Source organism: Centroberyx affinis, unplaced genomic scaffold, assembly GCF_046629955.1.
Source record: "Centroberyx affinis isolate AG114_WGS23_722 - 3 ecotype Tasmania unplaced genomic scaffold, CSIRO-AGI_Caff_v1 ptg001047l_1, whole genome shotgun sequence".
Taxonomy (NCBI): domain Eukaryota; kingdom Metazoa; phylum Chordata; class Actinopteri; order Beryciformes; family Berycidae; genus Centroberyx; species Centroberyx affinis.
In genome coordinates, this window is record NW_027279601.1 from 61,124 (window position 1) to 80,727 (window position 19,604).

Sequence of the window (19,604 nt, forward strand, 5' to 3'; positions counted from 1 at the left end):
ATTGAAACTTTTTTTTTTTATGACCAAAATTTTATTGGTTTTTTTTTATTTACCCCACGGGGGGGTTGGAAGAGGAAAGTGGAAAACAACACATCACCAATACTTTACATCAGTGATTCTCAAGCTTTTTCATATCAAGGACCCCTAATTTAGTCCACATAAGGGCCACGGACCCCAAATTGATGAGATTTTGTCTCTCCGACTCTCTCTCTCTCTCCGAAATCTGAGAATATTTTTGTTGTTAGATATGATTTTGTCCAGAATCCCATGACTAGCTGTATTGTTGGTAGAGAGATAACAATAAAAGTTTAAAAGGTGAAGTTTAACAATTAATCAATTTGCTGGGGACCCCCTGGAACTCCCTCAAGGACCCCTGGTGGTCCCCGGAGCCTCCCATTGAGAACCACTGCTTTACATGCATTACATTTACTTTTCATGCAATTGATATACTCTATATTGGAAATGTTACGTAGGGGCGCATGCCCATGCAGATACACATATGTATGCATGCACACACACTAATAAACTTAGGAGCATGTACACAAAAGCACATGCATGCATGATCAATAAATATGTATACACCAAAAAGAAAAAAAAGGTGACTGACGCACCCCACCACTGACCAACCCCCCAACCCACTCACCCACCCCCGGAACCATCTCACCTTCTGACCGCCTCCCAAACCAGCCCACCCACCCACCCACCCGCCTCAGACAGAGGTCAGTGAACACAACATGTGTCTGGTGTCTGGAGGCTGAACTGGTGTTAATTCCAGGTTCTCCGCCCTTCCTCACTGCTGCGTCTTCATTACCCGGACGGCATATCAGCGTGTGTGCAGCGCTGTGGATGTCTGTCAAAGCCACGCTACTGACAGTAATGTGATATTCTACAGACAGAGGAGTCGGTGCTAATGAATCTCATTTGACAGCTTAGTCTCTGTAGTGCCCAGGGAGGCATTACCGGGCGTCTCTCTGCCTTTTATTGCCCCGTCTCTCCACCCTGCTCTGCTATAAACACCCCAACCAAACCCAAAGTTGTTTCAGGCACGCTATAAAAAAAACATGTAATGACTCCAATCCATTGTGTTTATAAGGCTGGGGTGAATACAACAGAGTTAGCCCCAGATGTGGAGCATCTCTCTAGAGGAAGACTACTGTTGATAGCTGTACTACTTAGACTGGCTTTTTGTCTGTCTCTCTGTCTCAAAACTCATAAGGGCAAACAGAAACCAGCAGACAGACTCACTCAATTACAGAATAGAACAGAACAGAGTAGAGTATTATAGAGTCTCTATTGGCAGAGGGAATTGCTTTGGTTATGGCTGCTATGGGGATTGAACCTGTGACATTCCGGTTATGGGATGGTCACTGTAACCATTTGTCCTAATCCTCTGTATTTTATTCAAACTCATACATACTGGCTGCGCTCCACCTCCATACTGTGCTTAGGAATGTCCTTTATAGATGAATAGATTGAGCTGGAAGTCAGAGTTCCCACTGTATATACACTGCTTCTACCAAGTGACAAGTTCTATAATTACAATAATAATAATAATAACTAGAAAAGCATTTCCTGAAGAAAATGTGTGTGATTGCTGTAAGCTGACGTGGTGACCATTTGAAATTTGAATGGAGTTTCTACTGTATACAGTGGCTGAGTTATAAATATCATGGAAGCGGATGGAAGGCCATAGACAGCCATGTATTTTATAACTCATAAACTATACATGTCATCATTATGAGCTTATGAACAGTTGATCAGTATGCCGTAGTGAGCATTTTGAAATTTGAATGGAGTTTCTACTGTATACAGTGACTGAGTTACAAATATCATGGAAGCGGATGGAAGGCCATATTATTAGTTTGTGGTCAAAACAGAACTTTTAACCATCTATGGCTGATCAATAAGCTACCTCTCTCCGTAGTTTTTATTTCTAGCACTTTGCTCTTAGGTGATCAATCTACAGGAATATTTGTCCCATATTGTCACCTCTGACCCTTGACCTCCTTACTATTGGTTACCTGTAACATTGGTGATCTAGGAATTAAAGCTTATTCCACTGTTGACCTCGGAGTAACTTTCTCTGTGTAAGAGTGTCAGCTAAAAATGTAAATATAAGTGTAAATGTGTAATGTACTGTACTAGGTCAGAGGTTCTCAATTGTTTTTCAGCCAAGGACCCCTTACAAGATAGAGAATATCTGATTTGTGATTTTGGGCTATATAAATAAAAATTGACTTGACTTGACATGTATGTCCCTTGGAATAATCTGACGTAGCCTATTTTTTACACTTCTAAAGTCTTAGTTATGTGAAAGAACAACACAAGAGAAATGTATTAGAAAGATATTAGATATGTATTAAAAATATTTGCACCATCTCAACACAGAATACCCATACAACAATCAATCAATTAGCTGCAAGTAACACTGTACCTAAACAAAATATCAAAGGGAAATCAAGAGAAAAGTGCTAATTTGAAGTACATCTCAGAACACACACACACACACACAAGTGTTTCACTCTTAGTTCATACGTAATGATTGATAAAAGTCTAATCATAAAATAAATGCAGGCTATAACAAACTGAACACATGCCTGCATTGCAATTGGACTCATCCAATTGAACCGCAAATTTAGACACTCTTAATCTTTCCAGGAGTTGTGACTTGATATCAGAAGACATGTCCTCAATTCGTCATCTGATGGTGTCATTTGACAGAGGTACACTTCTTTTCACGGACCCCCTGGCGGAGTGCCACGGACCCCTGGGGGTCCCCGGACCCCACTTTGAGAACCACTGCTGTAGGTAATATATGCTGCATAATGGTTTAACAAAGGCAAAGGCAATGAATGAATAAAAGCTTTGGTTTGTTACAAACCTGCTCTCTGCTGCAAGCTTTTGGTCTCTAACTGTGGTTGCAAATGGATTCTCCAGAGCCCTCACCCAGACACCAAAACACTTTGATAGGATCTGGAGTGATTATCAGAATACGTGTGTCTACTCATTCTGTCACTTGGTGAAAGCTTCCCCATCCGCCAGGGTTTGAAAATCAGACCGGGACCCTCCGCTTACAAGCTTGCAGAAATGTAAATTGAGGCTCAGTGCCAGGTGACAGGGAAGTGTTGCATCCTGTGATGTAGCCTCATCAGAAACAGATCTGGTTTCTAGTCAGGTCAGTGGTTGGCTGCCCTTCCTGCTCTTCAACCACATATTAGATAGGGAACAACCAGAACCATACGCATCCTGTGTTCTGCAAGGCCTCAGCTTGTGATATGGTCTAATGTTAGAGGTCGATAACATGTATACATTACTTAATGCCCCTTTAAGATTAGAATAAATTTCAATTATATTCTGTAGGAGAGTCATTGCAGCAGCAAATAGTACTACAAAGTAGGATACAGGAAGGAAGGAAAACTAAATCAGATTAGAGCAAAAGAGGAATGTTGGGGAAAGCTACTTTTAAACGCATTTAGTAATCATTTCTTACTATGTAGTTACAAAGTAACGCTGTATTAAGGGTAAGCCATTAAGTACTTTTGCGTTCCCCAATTCAAAAACATGCTGTAGTATGGCTTTTACTGCCAAGTGTATCAATATTTGTTTTTAACTTGGTTTAGACTCAGATCACATTTTTTTGTAATTTATGGGGTGCCAACCGTGACAAACAATATGTATATATTTTCAGGTGCAAATTTTCCATTAATTAAGTTAAATATCGGAAAATATCTCACATTTAAGCCAAGATGCATTACTTTTCTCATATTTATTACTTTTGTGAATATATTTAAATGATACTTAAAGGCATACTGAGCAGGATTTTCCCCCTTGAAATAGCATAAACCCATTCAAAAATGATCCTCCTCAATGATTACTTATGGCCCATTGGTAGCGTGTGACAGAGTGTGTCTGCAGAGAGTCTGCCTTCTGCCTGGATTTTCTTATTTCTGAATGTTCGGGACGTTTCTGGGCGTCAGCCTTTTGGCAGTGGGTGTGTCCTGCAACCCAAACCACTGCTGAATCATTTTATATCTAAAAGCCTCGCTGCCTAATACAGAGTAACTGGCGTTCTGGTCAGAGCTAGTGTGTGTCATGAGCTGGAAGCTAGCTACCGTTGTTAGCGTAGCTTCTTTGTAGTAGAAAAGCTGACTAACCGGCACCTACCTGTCCAACAAAACAAGTCAACTCCGCATTGCTCTTCATCCCCATCCTCTCCTTCAATACTCTCCAATGGGTGAAAGCCAACAGATTCACTCTGGTTTTGTCTGCATCACGTTGTACTTTTTACTGGGGTTTTTTTTCACCATTCTGGCAACTGCAGGGAGGAGGGCTTGTAGCACCCAATAATGTAATAATGTACCCACTTTAGTCTCCTACTAGCACCAACAGGTACTACCATTAAGACTAAACACATTTGAAACCAATTAGCCCACCTATATATAGATTAAGCTAAATTCTATTCCTAACAGGAACTCAAACAAATGCCACCAACACTCAGACCAACTAGACTGAATTTCAACAAATACACCCTTACCAAACTAGATAAACTTCCAATCTGTCACCAATTGAACTTTATCAACAGAACTGGACGAGCCCCCAATTTGTCATCCCGGACGAGCCCCCAATTTGTCACAACCCGGGTCTAGTATGTGACAAAGAGGGAGTCCACACAAACCATGAGCAGGGCCAGTGACGTGCCACGTACCTCTCAGGAGGTAGATACTGAAATTGCCCAGGTTGATGTGATTTTGCCTGAGCAATTCCAGTCTATGTCACGCGCTGATTTGGTGACAGAGCAGAAAAATGATACGGGCTTACAAGAGCTGTTTGACAGAGCTCTGCCACTTGGCGAAATAAGTAGCTCTGCGCAAGGGTATCTTCTTCATGATGGCATGTTGTTTAGGAAGTGGGTGCCTCATGGAGAAGCTCTTGTTGGTGATCCTGTCTTTCAGTTTGTGGTACCGTCTAAGTTTCGAGAGTTGGTGTTGCGGACTTGCCATGACAATGTTGCTGGGCAATCAGACCAGCTCCACTTTGTCCAATTCCTGCAGTTGATCAGCCGTTCGAGCATCTGATTATTGACTGCGTTGGTCCGTTGCCGCCTTCAAAGCTTGGACATACTTATTTGCTTACTGTTATGTGCCAAGTAACCAGGTATCCGGCTGCGTATCCACTCAGAACAATAACCACTAAATCTGTGGTAAAAGCTTTGACACAGTTTATTTCTGTGTTCGGGATACCAAAAATCATTCAGAGCGATCAAGGTTCTAATTTCACCTCTCGCATGTTCGCAGAAATTCTCCAGCAACTTCACATCAAGCATAACAAGGCTTCGGCTTATCATGCACAATCTCAGGGAGCATTAGAGCGTTTCCATCAAACGTTGAAGTCATTGTTGCGCTCTTATTGTACAGAGCTGGGTTGCGACTGGGAGGAAGGATTGCCATGGCTGCTGTTGGCGGCCAGAGAGGTGGTGCAGGAGAGCACAGGTTTTAGCCCGAATGATCTGGTGTTTGGTCATAAGGTACGTGGTCCCATGGCTGTATTGAAAGACAGCTGGAATATAACAGAACCCCCGCAAAATCCTCTTGACTATGTAAATGGTTTCAGGCAGAGGTTGTTTTTGGCTGGTGAAAAGGCAAAAGAGAAGTTGGTAACATCACAGCAGAAAATGAAAGGTCTCTATGATAAGCGTGCAGAACCTAGGCAATTTAATGCTGGCGATCAGGTTCTGATGCTTCAACCTATTGTGACTTCTCCCTTTGAAGCTAAATTCACAGGCCCTTACACTGTGGTGCGACAGGTGTCGGAGCAAAACTACATCATTGCGACTCCAAAAAGTAGAAAACCCACCAAGTTGTGTCATGTAAATCTGTTGAAACCCTATCACTCACGTTTGCCGGATGTTGAGGGGAAAGATGGGAGTTCCAGTGTTAATGCTTCTCTTTGTACCACTACAGTGGGCTTTGCTTCATCACCACCAGTCTTGCCGGAGGAGACCTCAACCCCTGATGTTGTGTTGCGAGATCGGTTGAAAAATTCAGAAAGCTTGGGAAATTTGGATTGTATGTTGGCATATTTGGATGAATCTAAACGTGCAGAGTTGAGTGCCCTGATTAAAAGTTATCCCTCACTGTTTTCCGATGTACCCTCTTGCACACATCTTATTGAACATGACGTGGATGTGGGAGATGCGGTACCAATAAGGCAGTGCTTTTATCGTGTTTCGCCAGATAAGCGTAAACATTTAGACCAAGAAGTTAAATATGTTGGACAACCAGATTGCTGAACCTTCCTGCTCAAGCTGGGCATCACCTTGCCTTCTGGTCAATAAACCTGACAAAACATATAGACCTTGTACTGACTTTCGTAAAGTTAATAACGTTACGAAGCCAGATGCTTTTCCTCTTCCCCGCATGGAAGACTGTATAGATCAAGTGGGCTCGGCAACTTACGTGAGTAAATTTGACCTTCTAAAAGGTTATTGGCAGGTCCCACTGTCTAAAAGAGCACAGGAGATTTGTGCGTTTATCACACCTTCTGGTCTGTACAGGTATACTGTTATGCCCTTTGGCCTCCGCAACGCGCCCGCAACATTTCAGCGCCTGATGAACCGGGTTGTGGCTGGTCTGGATGGCTGTGCAGTTTACCTTGACGATGTGGTAATTTACAGTGACACATGGTCTGAGCATGTTCAGCGTATTCGAGCGTTGTTTGACAAATTGGTCTGGGCGCAGTTGACTATCAATTTGGCAAAATGTGAATTTGCAAGGGCCACGGTCACCTATTTGGGCAAGGTGGTCGGTCAGGGCAGCGTGCGCATGGTACAGGATAAGGTTGCAGCAATAGTCCACTATCCGCCTCCAACTACAAAAAAAGAGCTAATGCGCTTTTTGGGGATGGTGGGATATTACCGAAGCTTTTGTAGAAACTTCTCGTCAGTTGTGGAGCCATTGACAGCGTTGTTGAAAAAACAGGCCAAGTATATCTGGTCTGACAGATGTCGAACGGCGTTTGAGAATGTGAAGGCCCTGTTGTGTTCAGCACCAGTGCTGGCTGCTCCGCGTTTGAATGAGTTGTTTTCCTTGCAGGTGGATGCTTCCAATGTGGGGGCAGGTGCTGTCCTCTTGCAAGCAGGGGAACAGGGGGTCGAAAAACCTGTTGCATTTTTCTCTAGGAAGTTTAATACCTACCAGCTTAATTATTCTGTTATCGAGAAGGAGGCACTGTCATTAATATGGGCTTTGCAACACTTTGATGTGTATTTGGGGTCAGGTGTAACCCCACTTGTGGTCCATACAGATCACAATCCTCTTACGTTCTTGCGATCGCTACAAAACCCAAACCAGAGGCTGATGAGGTGGGCATTATTTCTACAGCCTTACAATTTGGAAATTCGCCATATCAAGGGTACAGAGAACGTAATAGCGGATGCACTTTCTCGTCTGCCCTAGTTGTGCTAGTGCTTGTTTGTTCTCCTGATGTACATCTATTCTTATGCTCTGCAGGTCTATCTTGTCTTCTTTCTCTCTCTTAATTTGCTCCTAAGGATCCAAGGTTGCTGAGTTGAGTGGAAGCGGGGTGGAAAGGTGGAAGAGGTCCCGGGTTCAAATCCCGGACGAGCCCCCAATTTGTCACAACCCGGGTCTAGTATGTGACAAAGAGGGAGTCCACACATGAATTTAAATACAAAAAGTAATTTATTTTAACTTAATTAAACTCAAATAAACCTAAAACAAACCAAAAAGCATCAGTGGGAATGAATGTAAACCATCAGTGATGTCTGCAGTGTATGGATGAATGAAGTGTAGTGTGTGTGCGTGTTGAAAGGTGCAAAATAAATGCCGGCCTTGCCCCACATGGCTGGTGGAGACCTGGGACCAAACATAGTGAGGAGAAGGAAGAGAAAAGAAAAGAGAGAGCCATTAAGCTATCACAACAGCTTATATACCCCAGGAGCCCCAGCTACCCAGGTGATATGAGTTGGCTGACGACCTGGCCCACTCTGCCAATAACCTCCCCTGAAGGGAAACAAGACAGCCAGTCAACAGGCAGAGGGGGAGGGCCGTCACAGTAATAACGAAAATGTAATAAAATTTTTGAGAGCCTGATGAAATCGGTTTAAATACGTGTTTAACACTACAAAATACGCTCGATGTTACAGTCACTGCCCTTGCCGTCCAGAATAGCAGAGAACATCCCAATGGAGTGAAGGGGTTTGTGGAAACTGTGCTTCCTAATTAATTATAGTGATCCAACATTTGCCTCATTTGCATTTCAGGATGACAAGGCAAACATTTCAGGTGAAGGATAATCCACTTCTTACCTTCAAGACTGTGTTACGATCTGTAAGAGCTAATTATTTTATTATGAGTATTAGGCCTATCATTATTGCTGATCACTGTTGTTGTGATATGATATTGTAATATTAACCATTATATATTTAGAGGAGTAGAGTGGAGTAGAAAAGTTTATGAAAGCGTCACTCCACAATGGTACATACAGCAAAAGATACAAACATGTCTTCTAATTAGTTCAGTTGTTGCAGACAACAAGCTGCAGCGGACGCATTAGTAAAGGACTTTTGTTGGATCCATTGTGCGCACTGCCTTTTTAATACGGCGGGGTTTATATACACGTCGCTGCTGATTGGGTAACACCTCTGACACACCCACCAAACGAGAGACAACGTACCTCAAAGCCCGTTGCACACCGTTTCACACCGTTTCGAGGAAACATGACGTTCAACCCGGAAACCCGTAGCAAAATGGTGCACACCCTTTTCAGATTGAACGTGCCCCAGGGGTTTGTAGTGTTAATTCCTGTTCTCTGTGATGATTTCCTCCACAGGCCCTGAACAAGAAGGAGCACAGAGGCTGCGACAGCCCCGACCCTGAGGCCTCCTATGTCCTTACCCCCCACACCGAGGAGAAATACAAGAAGATTAACGAGGAGTTTGACAATATGATGAGGAGTCATAAAATGGTGAGTTGCATTGTATAAGTCATTCTTCAACATGACTGTTTGGCTTCTAACTTTTATCCAAGAAAAGTGGACTGAGCACCATGCTCTTTATCAGCCCCACCCTGCTTCACATTCATACAGTTCCACACATTCACACTGGGAGCCGCCCAGTATAACCACAGTCTTCTGCTGTTGGCCACTGAACAGCTTCACTGGAACAAGCAGGGGTTCAGTGCCCGGCTCAAGGACATCTCCACAAGGTTTCACAAGACATTTTGCCGTTATTTGATAGGTGATAGTGAAGAGAGACTGGAAAGGTTGGGTGAGAAAGAGGGGGATGACATGCGACAAAGGTCCAGGTCCAGATTTGAACCCAGCATCTTGCTGCTCTCAAAACTGTAGGAAACAAAATATACTTCACTGTCTCTGTCATAGGACCATTATCAAAGGAAACACAGGAGTATCCATTCAGGAAATATTTTCACGTCACGCCCTCAACTATATACAGATTTTACTGTACTCGAAAGCTGCAATAAACAAAATGTTCTGACCACTAGAGGGCGACAGAAATGGCAACACATTTGTAAATAACACACAGCAAAGCCACTGCACTACGGAGGCCTACGAAGGACAAATTGAAGGATAAATTCTAATAGCTAAGCTAAACTTACTAGCGGAGAAGTCTCGCCGGTTAGCAGTCTCGCTTTACCAGAACTTTCTCCCGCTGAAGGTCACATGTCTCACAATGACAAGTGAAGAGGTAGGTAGCAAGTTCACTAGTTTAACAAGTTTACTCGCTCGCTTCATCGATTCCGCCGTTACGAGAATGGGAGGGGCTGAGCACCGCTTTCAAACAGCGGCGGAGGTGCCAAGCTAGTTTTAGAGGAATGAAAAGCTACTGAGTGGACCAGGACGAGCTTCGTTCTGGTGCGGAATTTGACAACAAGCTTTAGAAAAAGAGGTGAAAACACCAACACTGCTGGCTGCTGTGTGGATATGGTTTTTATCATTATGTCTCAGTAAAATCTCCACATAGCACACATTAGTTTCAGGATTGGTTATAAGGTGTGATGTCGCTTATTGCAGGTATAATCTTCAACTCAAATGTCTGTCCACTGTAGCCTACATACAGTCGCACACAGTACCTTACACCTGTGTAACCTGCTTATAAAATGCAGAGGACTGTTGTTTAATATAATCTTTGTCATTGCACAATAAAACAATAGGCTACTGCAGACACGAAGCCCTTATATACCAAGGGAGGGGGCAATTAGGTGGCATCCGCCCGCCCTGAAAGGTGATTGGCCCCCCTTGGTGTTCCCACCATTCTCAGTGGGTCAGAGCGCTGTCAATCTGGCTCACTGGCAGAGGAAAACATGAGACATCTCTGTATTGCCAGCAACCATCAAATTTGAGGAATGAATGCATCAATCAGTCAGTCAGACAGTGATCAGACACCTAACTCCTAACACCAAACGGTGCTCTCTCACCTCATAGTGAGTGATGCTTGCTCGACCAGTGGTATAGTCTAACTCTGTGGGAGCTTTACCCCTGCAGTGGCTAATCTGTGTGTGATAAAAAAAAAATAAAAAAAAATGATGGCAAATTGGATGGATTGGATTTTTTTTTTGTCATACCCTCTCTCCTACGACTACAAAAAAGCACCACCAAACATGCGACTGGAGCTTATCGATCTCCAGTGTGACACCATACCAAACTAATACCATACTGTGCTTTACTTTCATGCCAGTAAGCATTGTGGAAGAGTGGGCTTTGTGGAAGTTGTTTTGGAACAGAGTGGACTCGTTTGGAACACAACTCCTCAATTATGTATTAGTTTGCTGACAGTGGGGTAGAAAACACAACACAGCGGTAGAATATTAGAATATTCAAAATAATGGGGGCAAAATATGCTGAAATGGTGTTTATAATGCCACAGTCTTTGTGATAACATCGCATGTTGAATTACATTTACATTTCACATTTGAGGCATTTAGCTGACACTCTTTTCCACAGTGAATTAGAATGAGGACAGAGCAGTAGAATTGATTTAAATTCTTAGATCACCAGCATTACAAACAGCCATTGTTTACCAGTTTTAAATTTGTTGAGTTGAAGGCAATGTTAGCATGATGTATGTTTCCAAACGTGGGATAAGCTTCTCTCTTACTGTGTTTTGTATCTTTTTTGTTGGTTCATCATTATATTTTGTGATCTATACTTTATCCAGTGACAGTGAATTGAAATGCAGTAAATTGTGTTTGCTGTCAGTGTTGTGAATGAGTAAACTTGTTTGTGGGCTTGTTTTATTTTCATGTGATGAAAAAAGTGCAAATAAACTAAACTAAACTAAACAAAAAAATTACTATCGAAGATCCTTCAAATCCAGTTAGAACCAGACCCACCCGTTGTTACTCTAGGAGTATCTGATGATGCTATAAAATGAACCAACGCTCAGCAATGTTTCCTATCCTATAGTCTCATCATTGCAAGGAAGTTGCTTCTCACGCATTGGAAAAAGAAAGAAGCCCCCGCTACAAAGATGTGGCGTAGCGACCTTACAAACACACTCCATTTAGAAAGGATAAGGTACACTCTTATGGACAAGCTCCCATATTTTGACAAGGTGTGGTCACCTCTCACTCATTATCTTACACTTGTGAACTGAAATTGGCATCTTTGGGGGGCATATTCCGGTCTAATTGCCTGTATATTTGTATGGATATATGTGCTCATGTATGTGTATATATGTCAACATGCTCAAATAAAAAACATTTGACAGAAAAAAAAACCAACAACACGGAAACAGGGTTGACTGAGTCGTGTGCAGATCTAAATGAATGTAAAGATGGTAGGCTTGAGATAACCATGAGCTGAAAACAATATTTGTAGGGATTACTGCTTTAAGTATCGCATCATATTCTGGTTTTGGGGAAAGCTCATGTTTCCATGCCTCTATCTGTCCCTGCCTCTCTAGTCAACAGGCCTTCCTCAGCAGAACTTCATGCATGTGGCCCCAGGCAGCATGGCCTACAGCCCCGGTGCAGGAGGAGGAGGAGGAGGAGGAGGAGGGGGAGGTGGGACCTCCCAGGCTCTGGCTGCAGCCACAGCGGCCCTCACTGACAGCGGGATCCTCTCCTCACCCCACACACACTTCCACAGGAGCATAGCCTCTCCACAACGACCCCCCAGCACTGGAAACACAGGTGTGTGTGTGTGTGTGTGGGTGTGTGTCATCTTGAGAGTGACAACTAATTTGACAGAAAACCTCTGCTGTCACAGACAAACCATGAAGCTGACTTTTATGGTTTACTTTTATGCTTTTTGCTTTTTACTCCTTTCTGTACTCACTTGTATAGCACTTTGTGTGCTATACAAATGTTAATAATTATTATTATTATTAACAGTGAGAAAAATTGTATGTACAAAATGATAAAACAGCAGAGAAGTGACAGTGGGGAGATGATGAAAATGAGAAAAAGGAGAATATGACGAATTTGAGAAGGTGCAAAAAATCAAAGATGAAACAAGGCTGATAAAAAAAACTCACCTCTAAACAAAAAAACAACATGCATAAAATGACAAGCTGTGTGTGTGTGTGTGTGTGTGTGTGTGTGTGTGTGTGTGTGTGTGTGCGTGTGTGTGTCTTCCCTCAGGTGGCCTGCAGGGCGGCGCTGATCTGGCTCTGCAGAATGGATCTGGATCAGTTGGTAAGTATTTGAGAAACACACACACACACACACACACACACATAGACCATAGACCCACAGACAATATCCTGAGTCAGCCGTCAGTTGAAACTGCGAGCTCCCGTTGCCTGTGTGGACAGTCTTCTACCAAACCCTGACCCGACTGTCCAAAACTAGATTACTCCGCCAGTAAGGACCGAATTCACCCCACACCAGTCTGTGGTGCGGCAGAGAAAAATAGTTCCGGGATAAAATGTCTTTTCATATTCGAGTACAAACATGCTTTCTTTAATTCAACACAATTCCTACATGCTATTGGCTTCTTGAATGTGGCCTAGGGAGAAAGCTACAGGTTAGAATGAGGAATGAGAAGTCTCCTCTCCTCTCCTCTCCTCTCCTCTCCTCTCCTCTCCTCTCCTCTCCTCTCCTCTCCTCTCCCCCCCTCCTCAGGCTGATCTAGACAGACAGGATGCAGGCTGACAGTCTCTTGAACCTCCTGTCCGCCTGCACCCATCATACTGCTTCATACAAACCCCAGAATGCCCTTAGGCTCTGGACTACACACACTCTGTACCCAGCATCCTCCCTGGTGGGGGTTTACCTGCCATAACCTCTCTCTCTCTCTCTCTCTCTTCTCTCTCTTTCTGTCTCTCTCTCTTCTCCCTCTCTCTCCCGTGGCAGACAGGGAAAAGCTTTTATGTAGTTTTCTTTGTGACCTTTCTTTGAAGCATTTAGGGTGCCTCCGGCCTCATGTGGCTCCAACGGAGTTCTAGATTCAGCCGTTCAAATCGGCTTGTCATGTCTCGTCTCTGCGATGACAAGATGGCCGCCTCCATTGACAGGCCACCACCGCGTTCTGCCATTCATCTTCAAGGTTGATATGGGAAAAAAAACTCATATCTGTTAATAACTGCCTAGTGACTGTTAGAAAACCCGCTCACTCTAACACAAGAGAAAACTAGTTCCCAGACCAGTTGCTGAGACTGAACAGCGTGAAGCTAATCAATATGGCAGATAGTGGTAACATGGAAGACAGGACTCTGCCTGCTGGAACCCTCTGCAACAAAACAAAACAAAAAAAAGGAGAGGGAGGTGGAGCGTGAGACCCGGAGCTTCCGGAAGCCCCGCGGATCCATCGGCTTGAAGTTCCCATTCCTGACCCCCCTCAGCAAAACCTCTGAACAGTTTCATCTTAAAGGCCAACAGGGATGTCCATGCTTTGATTGGTGAATCCACCAATCCACCATCTCTGGACGCACAAGCTCATTCTTTACTGGGTCATGTCAACTACTTTTTGTCTTTTAGACTGTCCTCCCTCCCGACTGTCCTCCCTCCAGACTGCTATCCCTGAAGACTGTCCTTGAGCTGTTCTTCCAGACTTTCAACCCTAGAGACTGTCCCTCCCTCACTACAGGCTTCCCTCTAAACTGTCCTTCCAGATTGTCCTCCCTCCAGACTGTCCTCCCTCCAGTCTGTCCTCCTCACAGACTGTCCTCCACATAGGCTGTCCTCCCTCCAGACTTTCCCTCCAGACTGTCCTCCCCACAGACTGTCCTCCCTCCAGACCGTTCTCCCTCCAGACTCTCCTCCCTCCAGACTGTCCTCCACATAGGCTGTCCTCCCTCCAGACTTTCCTTCCAGACCGTCCTCCACATAGACTGTCCTCTCTGTAGACTGACCTCCCTCCAGACTGCTGTCCCTGAAGACTGTCCTCCTTGCACTGTACTTCTTCCAGACTTTCAACCCTAGAGACTGTCCCTCCCTCCCTACAGTCTGTCTTCCCTCTAGACTGTCCTTGCAGACCATCCTTCCTCCAGACTGTCCTCCCTCCAGAGTCCAGACTGTCCTCCTTGCAGACTGTCCTCACTCCAGACTGCCCTCCCTGTCATCTTCCTGCTCTCCCTCCCAGAACAGCTTGTCTCGTATGGATGCTGCCATTATGTAACGGCAATAGTGAAAAAGGATAAATTATTCATTAGTATCTCTTGTATAATATATAGCAGTGCATCCAGAGCCTGGTGGTGGATGGGTTGATTTAATGGATCTAACACATGGGACTGTAACCCCAAGTCCCCCCCCCCGTTTTAGCTAGCAGAACAAAACTGATGCATCGTGGGAAGTGCTGGGCATGGCTCCTGCTGTTGCGAGGAAACATTTGAAAACGTTTTTGAAGTGTAGAACTCCTTTCTACTGAAAATAAAAGACAAAGAGGGCAGGAAAGGGAAAGGAAGGAAAGGGAGGTTCTTGTTGGACACACAGGCTAATTGTGTTGCACACATTTATCTCGCTGTAGTTATGAGGACCTTCACTGGCTACGCTCACTCTTTAACCTCTAAGCATAACCTATACCCTCACCACTACATGCCTAACCTCCACTCTTACCCGAATCTAAATCTAATCCTAATTCCAATCTTAACCTTAAACCTAAATAAAATCCTAAAACAAGCAAATAGTAAACATGTTGTCCCCCACCAGTGATGTAGTTCCACCCTTGGGTCAGTCAGTGATTGCTGAGTGAACTTGAAATATGAGTGAAATTGTATAAGCATTTTTGTATGGGACAATGAAAGGACAGATTGACCATATATTTCTGTTGCCTACTCTCCTCAGAATTAGGCTTACAAGTTATATCTTGAAATGTAGTAACTGTAATTGTCCTGTTTTTACTCAATACAGTACAAAATATAAGAACTACAATACGCAATAAATACAATCTGTATATTACACAATGTACACTACAATACAATTTATAATACAATATAACATACAATACCAGGAGCATGAGTGTTATGAATAATATAAATGCTAAATGATAAGTGATATATGGTATTGCACAGTAGGTAAGTGGTAAAATGATATAAGTAGTCAACACTGAGGCACAGTGGTAGTGCAGTGATGATGCAATAACAGTACAACAGTCCAACAACTGTACAATAACTACAGTGTCTTGTGGTTAGAGGTTTGCCCAAATATTCTCCACTGACTCTCACTTCAACACATCAACCCAGTCTGATGTCTCCAAGTGTGTAGCGTGTGTAGACTGTTATGTTACCTATGATAACTTAAACTGTATGACCTGCTTTACCACTGAGTCCCCATTCATTGTCAATGCCGCCCCCTAGCGGCACAAAGTCAACATTACAGTGTGACTAACTAGCGAACTAACGAACTAACTAACTAACTAACTAACTAACGGACGGAGACTGATCCATAATCCCCCCTTTGGTGGGGGACAATGAGCAATGCACGCTCAGTCAGGAAACTCACTGGCTTCAGCTGATTGGATAACTCTGCAACACGCCTTTACAAGTTAACCAGTCATCATATGCAGACCTTAATGTCTAGCCTTTTAAATGACACATACTCACTCTCTGTCTAGCTTGCCATGCAGACTGCCGCTCTGCCGCTGTTGTGCTGTCACCTTAATCCTCACCCTAACCTAAACCTAGTCCTAATTCTGCACTTGGCTCTAAACCCAAGCCCTAAGCCTAAATATAACCCTAAACTAACTCCTTAACCCTTACCTTAACCTATAGTCCTACTGAAGTGATGACTGGACAAATTGACCTCCTTTTGCACACACACACACACACAAGCACACACACTCCATACTCCATCTGTCAGTCAATCAATCCCTAAGGGGAAATGGGGTATCTCTTGCCTTCCGCTCCTCATGTGTCCCTGTGTCACTCTCTCTCTCTGGGTCCAGTGAACGGTTTTGTGGGTGCGCCCGGTGGGAGCAGCCTGGGGAAGATCATACCGACCAAATCTCCTCCTCCTCCTCCGGGGAGCAGCCTCGTCCCCACCAGCCGCAAGGCAGACCTCCGAGTGGTCATCCCTCCATCCAGCAAAGGGGTGATGCAAACACAGGTGAGTGTGTGTGTCCGGTGTGTTCTTGAAGGAGGGGAAGAGGGGGTGCTATGGGGCTGTTTGGGAGGTTGGAGGGTTTGAAAATAGGTTGGGGAGTGAATGTCATTCTATAATATAATATAATACAATGTACAAACAATATAATTAAACACGTATTCCATATTGTCTTTTAAATGTCCTCTTTAAGCAATATTATATTTAATTTTAACATAAGGGTTATTTGGCACTTGACCACCATAAAAACCAGAATAATCACCAAGACCGGATGCAGCTGGACAAGTTTGTAGCATTCGGATTTTTACCCATTCATTTGAATGAGGCCACAAAAATAGCCTGAAAACTTACATTTGATATGTTTGATTCAACTACATATCCCGTTTTTAAGACAATAAAGCAGTCCTGGGTCCTTCATCATTTTGCATTTCTATTCTTGCTTTACACTAAAATTAGTATTTAAAAATAAACATAGATCCGGTCTCCCAAACAGGAATTATCTCTCCTAAATGGTATCCCGCCGCTCTTCTAACAATAAAAATGCTATTTGGCAAAATGATGTTCTAAAACGTTGGACCCACAGTCCATTGAAAATCACAGTAGCAGGATCTGTGGTTGAATATGTTCACAAACAAAAATATGTTCAAAGTAATGGGAAGTAAAAATCTGAACTCTACAAACTCGTCCAGCTGCAAAGTCAAGGTGATATGATATAAGATGCCAAAAGTATTTTAAAACAATTTCGGTACCAAAATCTTTTGTTTGGACAAAATCGTTTTTGTGTTATTCACTCTTAAATAGGCTTGGGTGATATCCAAAATTTAATTGTCGTGATCGTGTTCTGTCAAAATATTGCGATACACGATATTATTGCGTTTTTGTTTTGCTTTGTTTTTTGGGGGTTTTCTTCAATAATTATTATTAACAGCCTAGACATGTGATCTTACTATTCAAGCATTGGAGGAAACAATGGCCATTTGGTATCATTTGCTCATTCCTACTATTTCCAGATTGTGGAAAATTAAAAAGAAAATGTTTTAAAAATTTTGTACTATCCTACCACTAGTAGATTATAGGCTTATAAATTTAAAAGCTTGTACAGTTGTTATCTAAACAACACATGGTGCCATGGCAAATATCGCAATATTCAATAATATCGAATATCTGCCTAAGCCTACTCTTAAATGTATGCAATTCAAGCTGTGGCCCAAACAAGCCCTGGAAAAGAGCACGGCACAAGACATTTAGGGTTTAGCGAACTGTCTGTGGTGTAGGAGGAGAGGTCAGAGCTCTCTGAGTCTTCTCTGCCTCCTCCAGCTCCGCGTCCTGCAGCAGCCTCCAGTATGCTCTGCGCTGAGTTATTGGAGATATTGATTTGCCCTTAACTCTGTTACTGCTGCCTTTCCCTCCCACACTATGATCAAACATGGTGTAACGAGTAGCACGACAACAGAGATGGAGGCTGGTTGTTTTGTTTTTTTTGGTTTTTTTTGTGATGACCAGGCAGCTCCATCGCTTCACTGGCTGTGGGATACAGGGGATTTTTACATTTTACACTTAAGGGGGCAGCCACACTGATTGATCTGAAAATGGACAGAAATCTACACATCAAAATTTCTGTCCATTTTCTGATTGATTGATTGATGAATGATTTCTAAAATTTCTGTTGTTAATAATAATTATTGAAAAAAATAAAATAAAATCCTGGCGATAATTTCTTATATCGCGATATTTTGGCGGAACATTATCACGATATTTTAAGATTGAACAACACAAAAACTTGGGTTGTTTTGTAATGTGAATGCAGTGGGCGTGGCAGAAGTACAGTAAGAAGAAAAGATGGATGCCGAGAAGGCTTGTAGTGCTTGTAGTCGTGCTACTTCACCAAAAAAATAAGAAACAGACTTGTTCCCATTGGTGGGTTCATGGTAAAATGGAAAATTACGTAGATGGCCCGACACAACAAAAAGGATATGGATGTATAGTTTCAGTTGTCTAAAAAAGAACAGATCATTTACCGTTTAGTCATTTAGCTGATGCTCTTGTCTTGAGCAACTTCCAATGACTGAGCAGGTAGGTGTTCAGTGTCTTGCACATGGACACTACAGTTCAAAATATTGATGGACACATTGGCTGTTGTAAGGATTGCACCTTTGACCTTTCAGTTACAAGAGGATTTCTCTAAACCCAGAGCCACCCTGCCGCCCAACAACACATGTAAAAGTGCAGATATCAGCCATAATCCATGTCACCTTGTATATGTATGTATATGTATTTCCAATAGTATGCAACCAAGAAACCAAAGGAGATTTTCCTCATGAGTAGATGGAATAGTTCTTTCTGAATGAGAAGAGGATTTTGTGAGTTGTGTGAAAATTTGCAGCTAAGGTATGAAGATTGAAAGATAACATTTAACTCTCACAGTAATAGAACTTTTTTTTTCATTTAAAGGAATAGTTCACCCAAAAATGAAAATTCTGTCATCATCTACTCACCCTCATGCCAAATGAAACACAGGGGAAATTTGTTAGTCCATATAACACACAGGGAGGTTGCCAGCACAACTTGGTAGCAGCCTTCTCCAAAACAACTGAAGTCAATGGGGACCTGTTCTTTAGAGTTGAGTAGATAATGCTCAATAAAGACCCGATAAGATGTATTGAAAATCTTTTTCTCATGGGTTTGATATAGGAGTATAGAAGTGTGTGAATCCTGACTGACATACTGTACTTATTTGGATTTGCAAAAAGATGTGTGCAACAATAACAAACAATGTCACATTTGTTTTTGATTCCAACACAATTCAGTTACAGTATGTGCCTTGCTTTCCAGTTTACCCGAATTGAGCCGTCTCCCCAAATACCAATCAAGTCGACTATTTGTCTTTCTTGCATTTCATTGTTTTGTCTTGTTGTCCTCGATGCTGACGCTGGATCAGCCACAACACAGCTGACAAAATTATGACAACTGTCTGGTGAATGATGTAGATTTTACTTACTGTCATGGGAACGTGGACAAATTCTGATTGTAAATGCAACTCCGTTCAGCTTTTTGCACACGGATAAGAACACATTGGATCTGCGTAAC

The 19,604-nt window shown here is 42.9% G+C and overlaps 1 protein-coding gene across 3 annotated transcripts in view; it reads left to right on the forward strand.

Annotated features, from left to right (window-relative positions):
• The window catches only part of LOC139647102 (myocyte-specific enhancer factor 2A-like), an 81,681-nt gene that overhangs the window by 54,044 nt on the left and 8,033 nt on the right, over nucleotides 1–19,604 (forward strand). For all 3 annotated transcript variants that reach the window (XM_071522948.1, XM_071522949.1, XM_071522950.1), the window contains 4 exons: nucleotides 8,851–8,985; nucleotides 11,942–12,170; nucleotides 12,621–12,674; nucleotides 16,363–16,523. In XM_071522948.1, coding sequence (XP_071379049.1) covers nucleotides 8,851–8,985; nucleotides 11,942–12,170; nucleotides 12,621–12,674; nucleotides 16,363–16,523 — 579 coding nt within the window. The remainder of the gene's footprint in view (nucleotides 1–8,850; nucleotides 8,986–11,941; nucleotides 12,171–12,620; nucleotides 12,675–16,362; nucleotides 16,524–19,604) is intronic.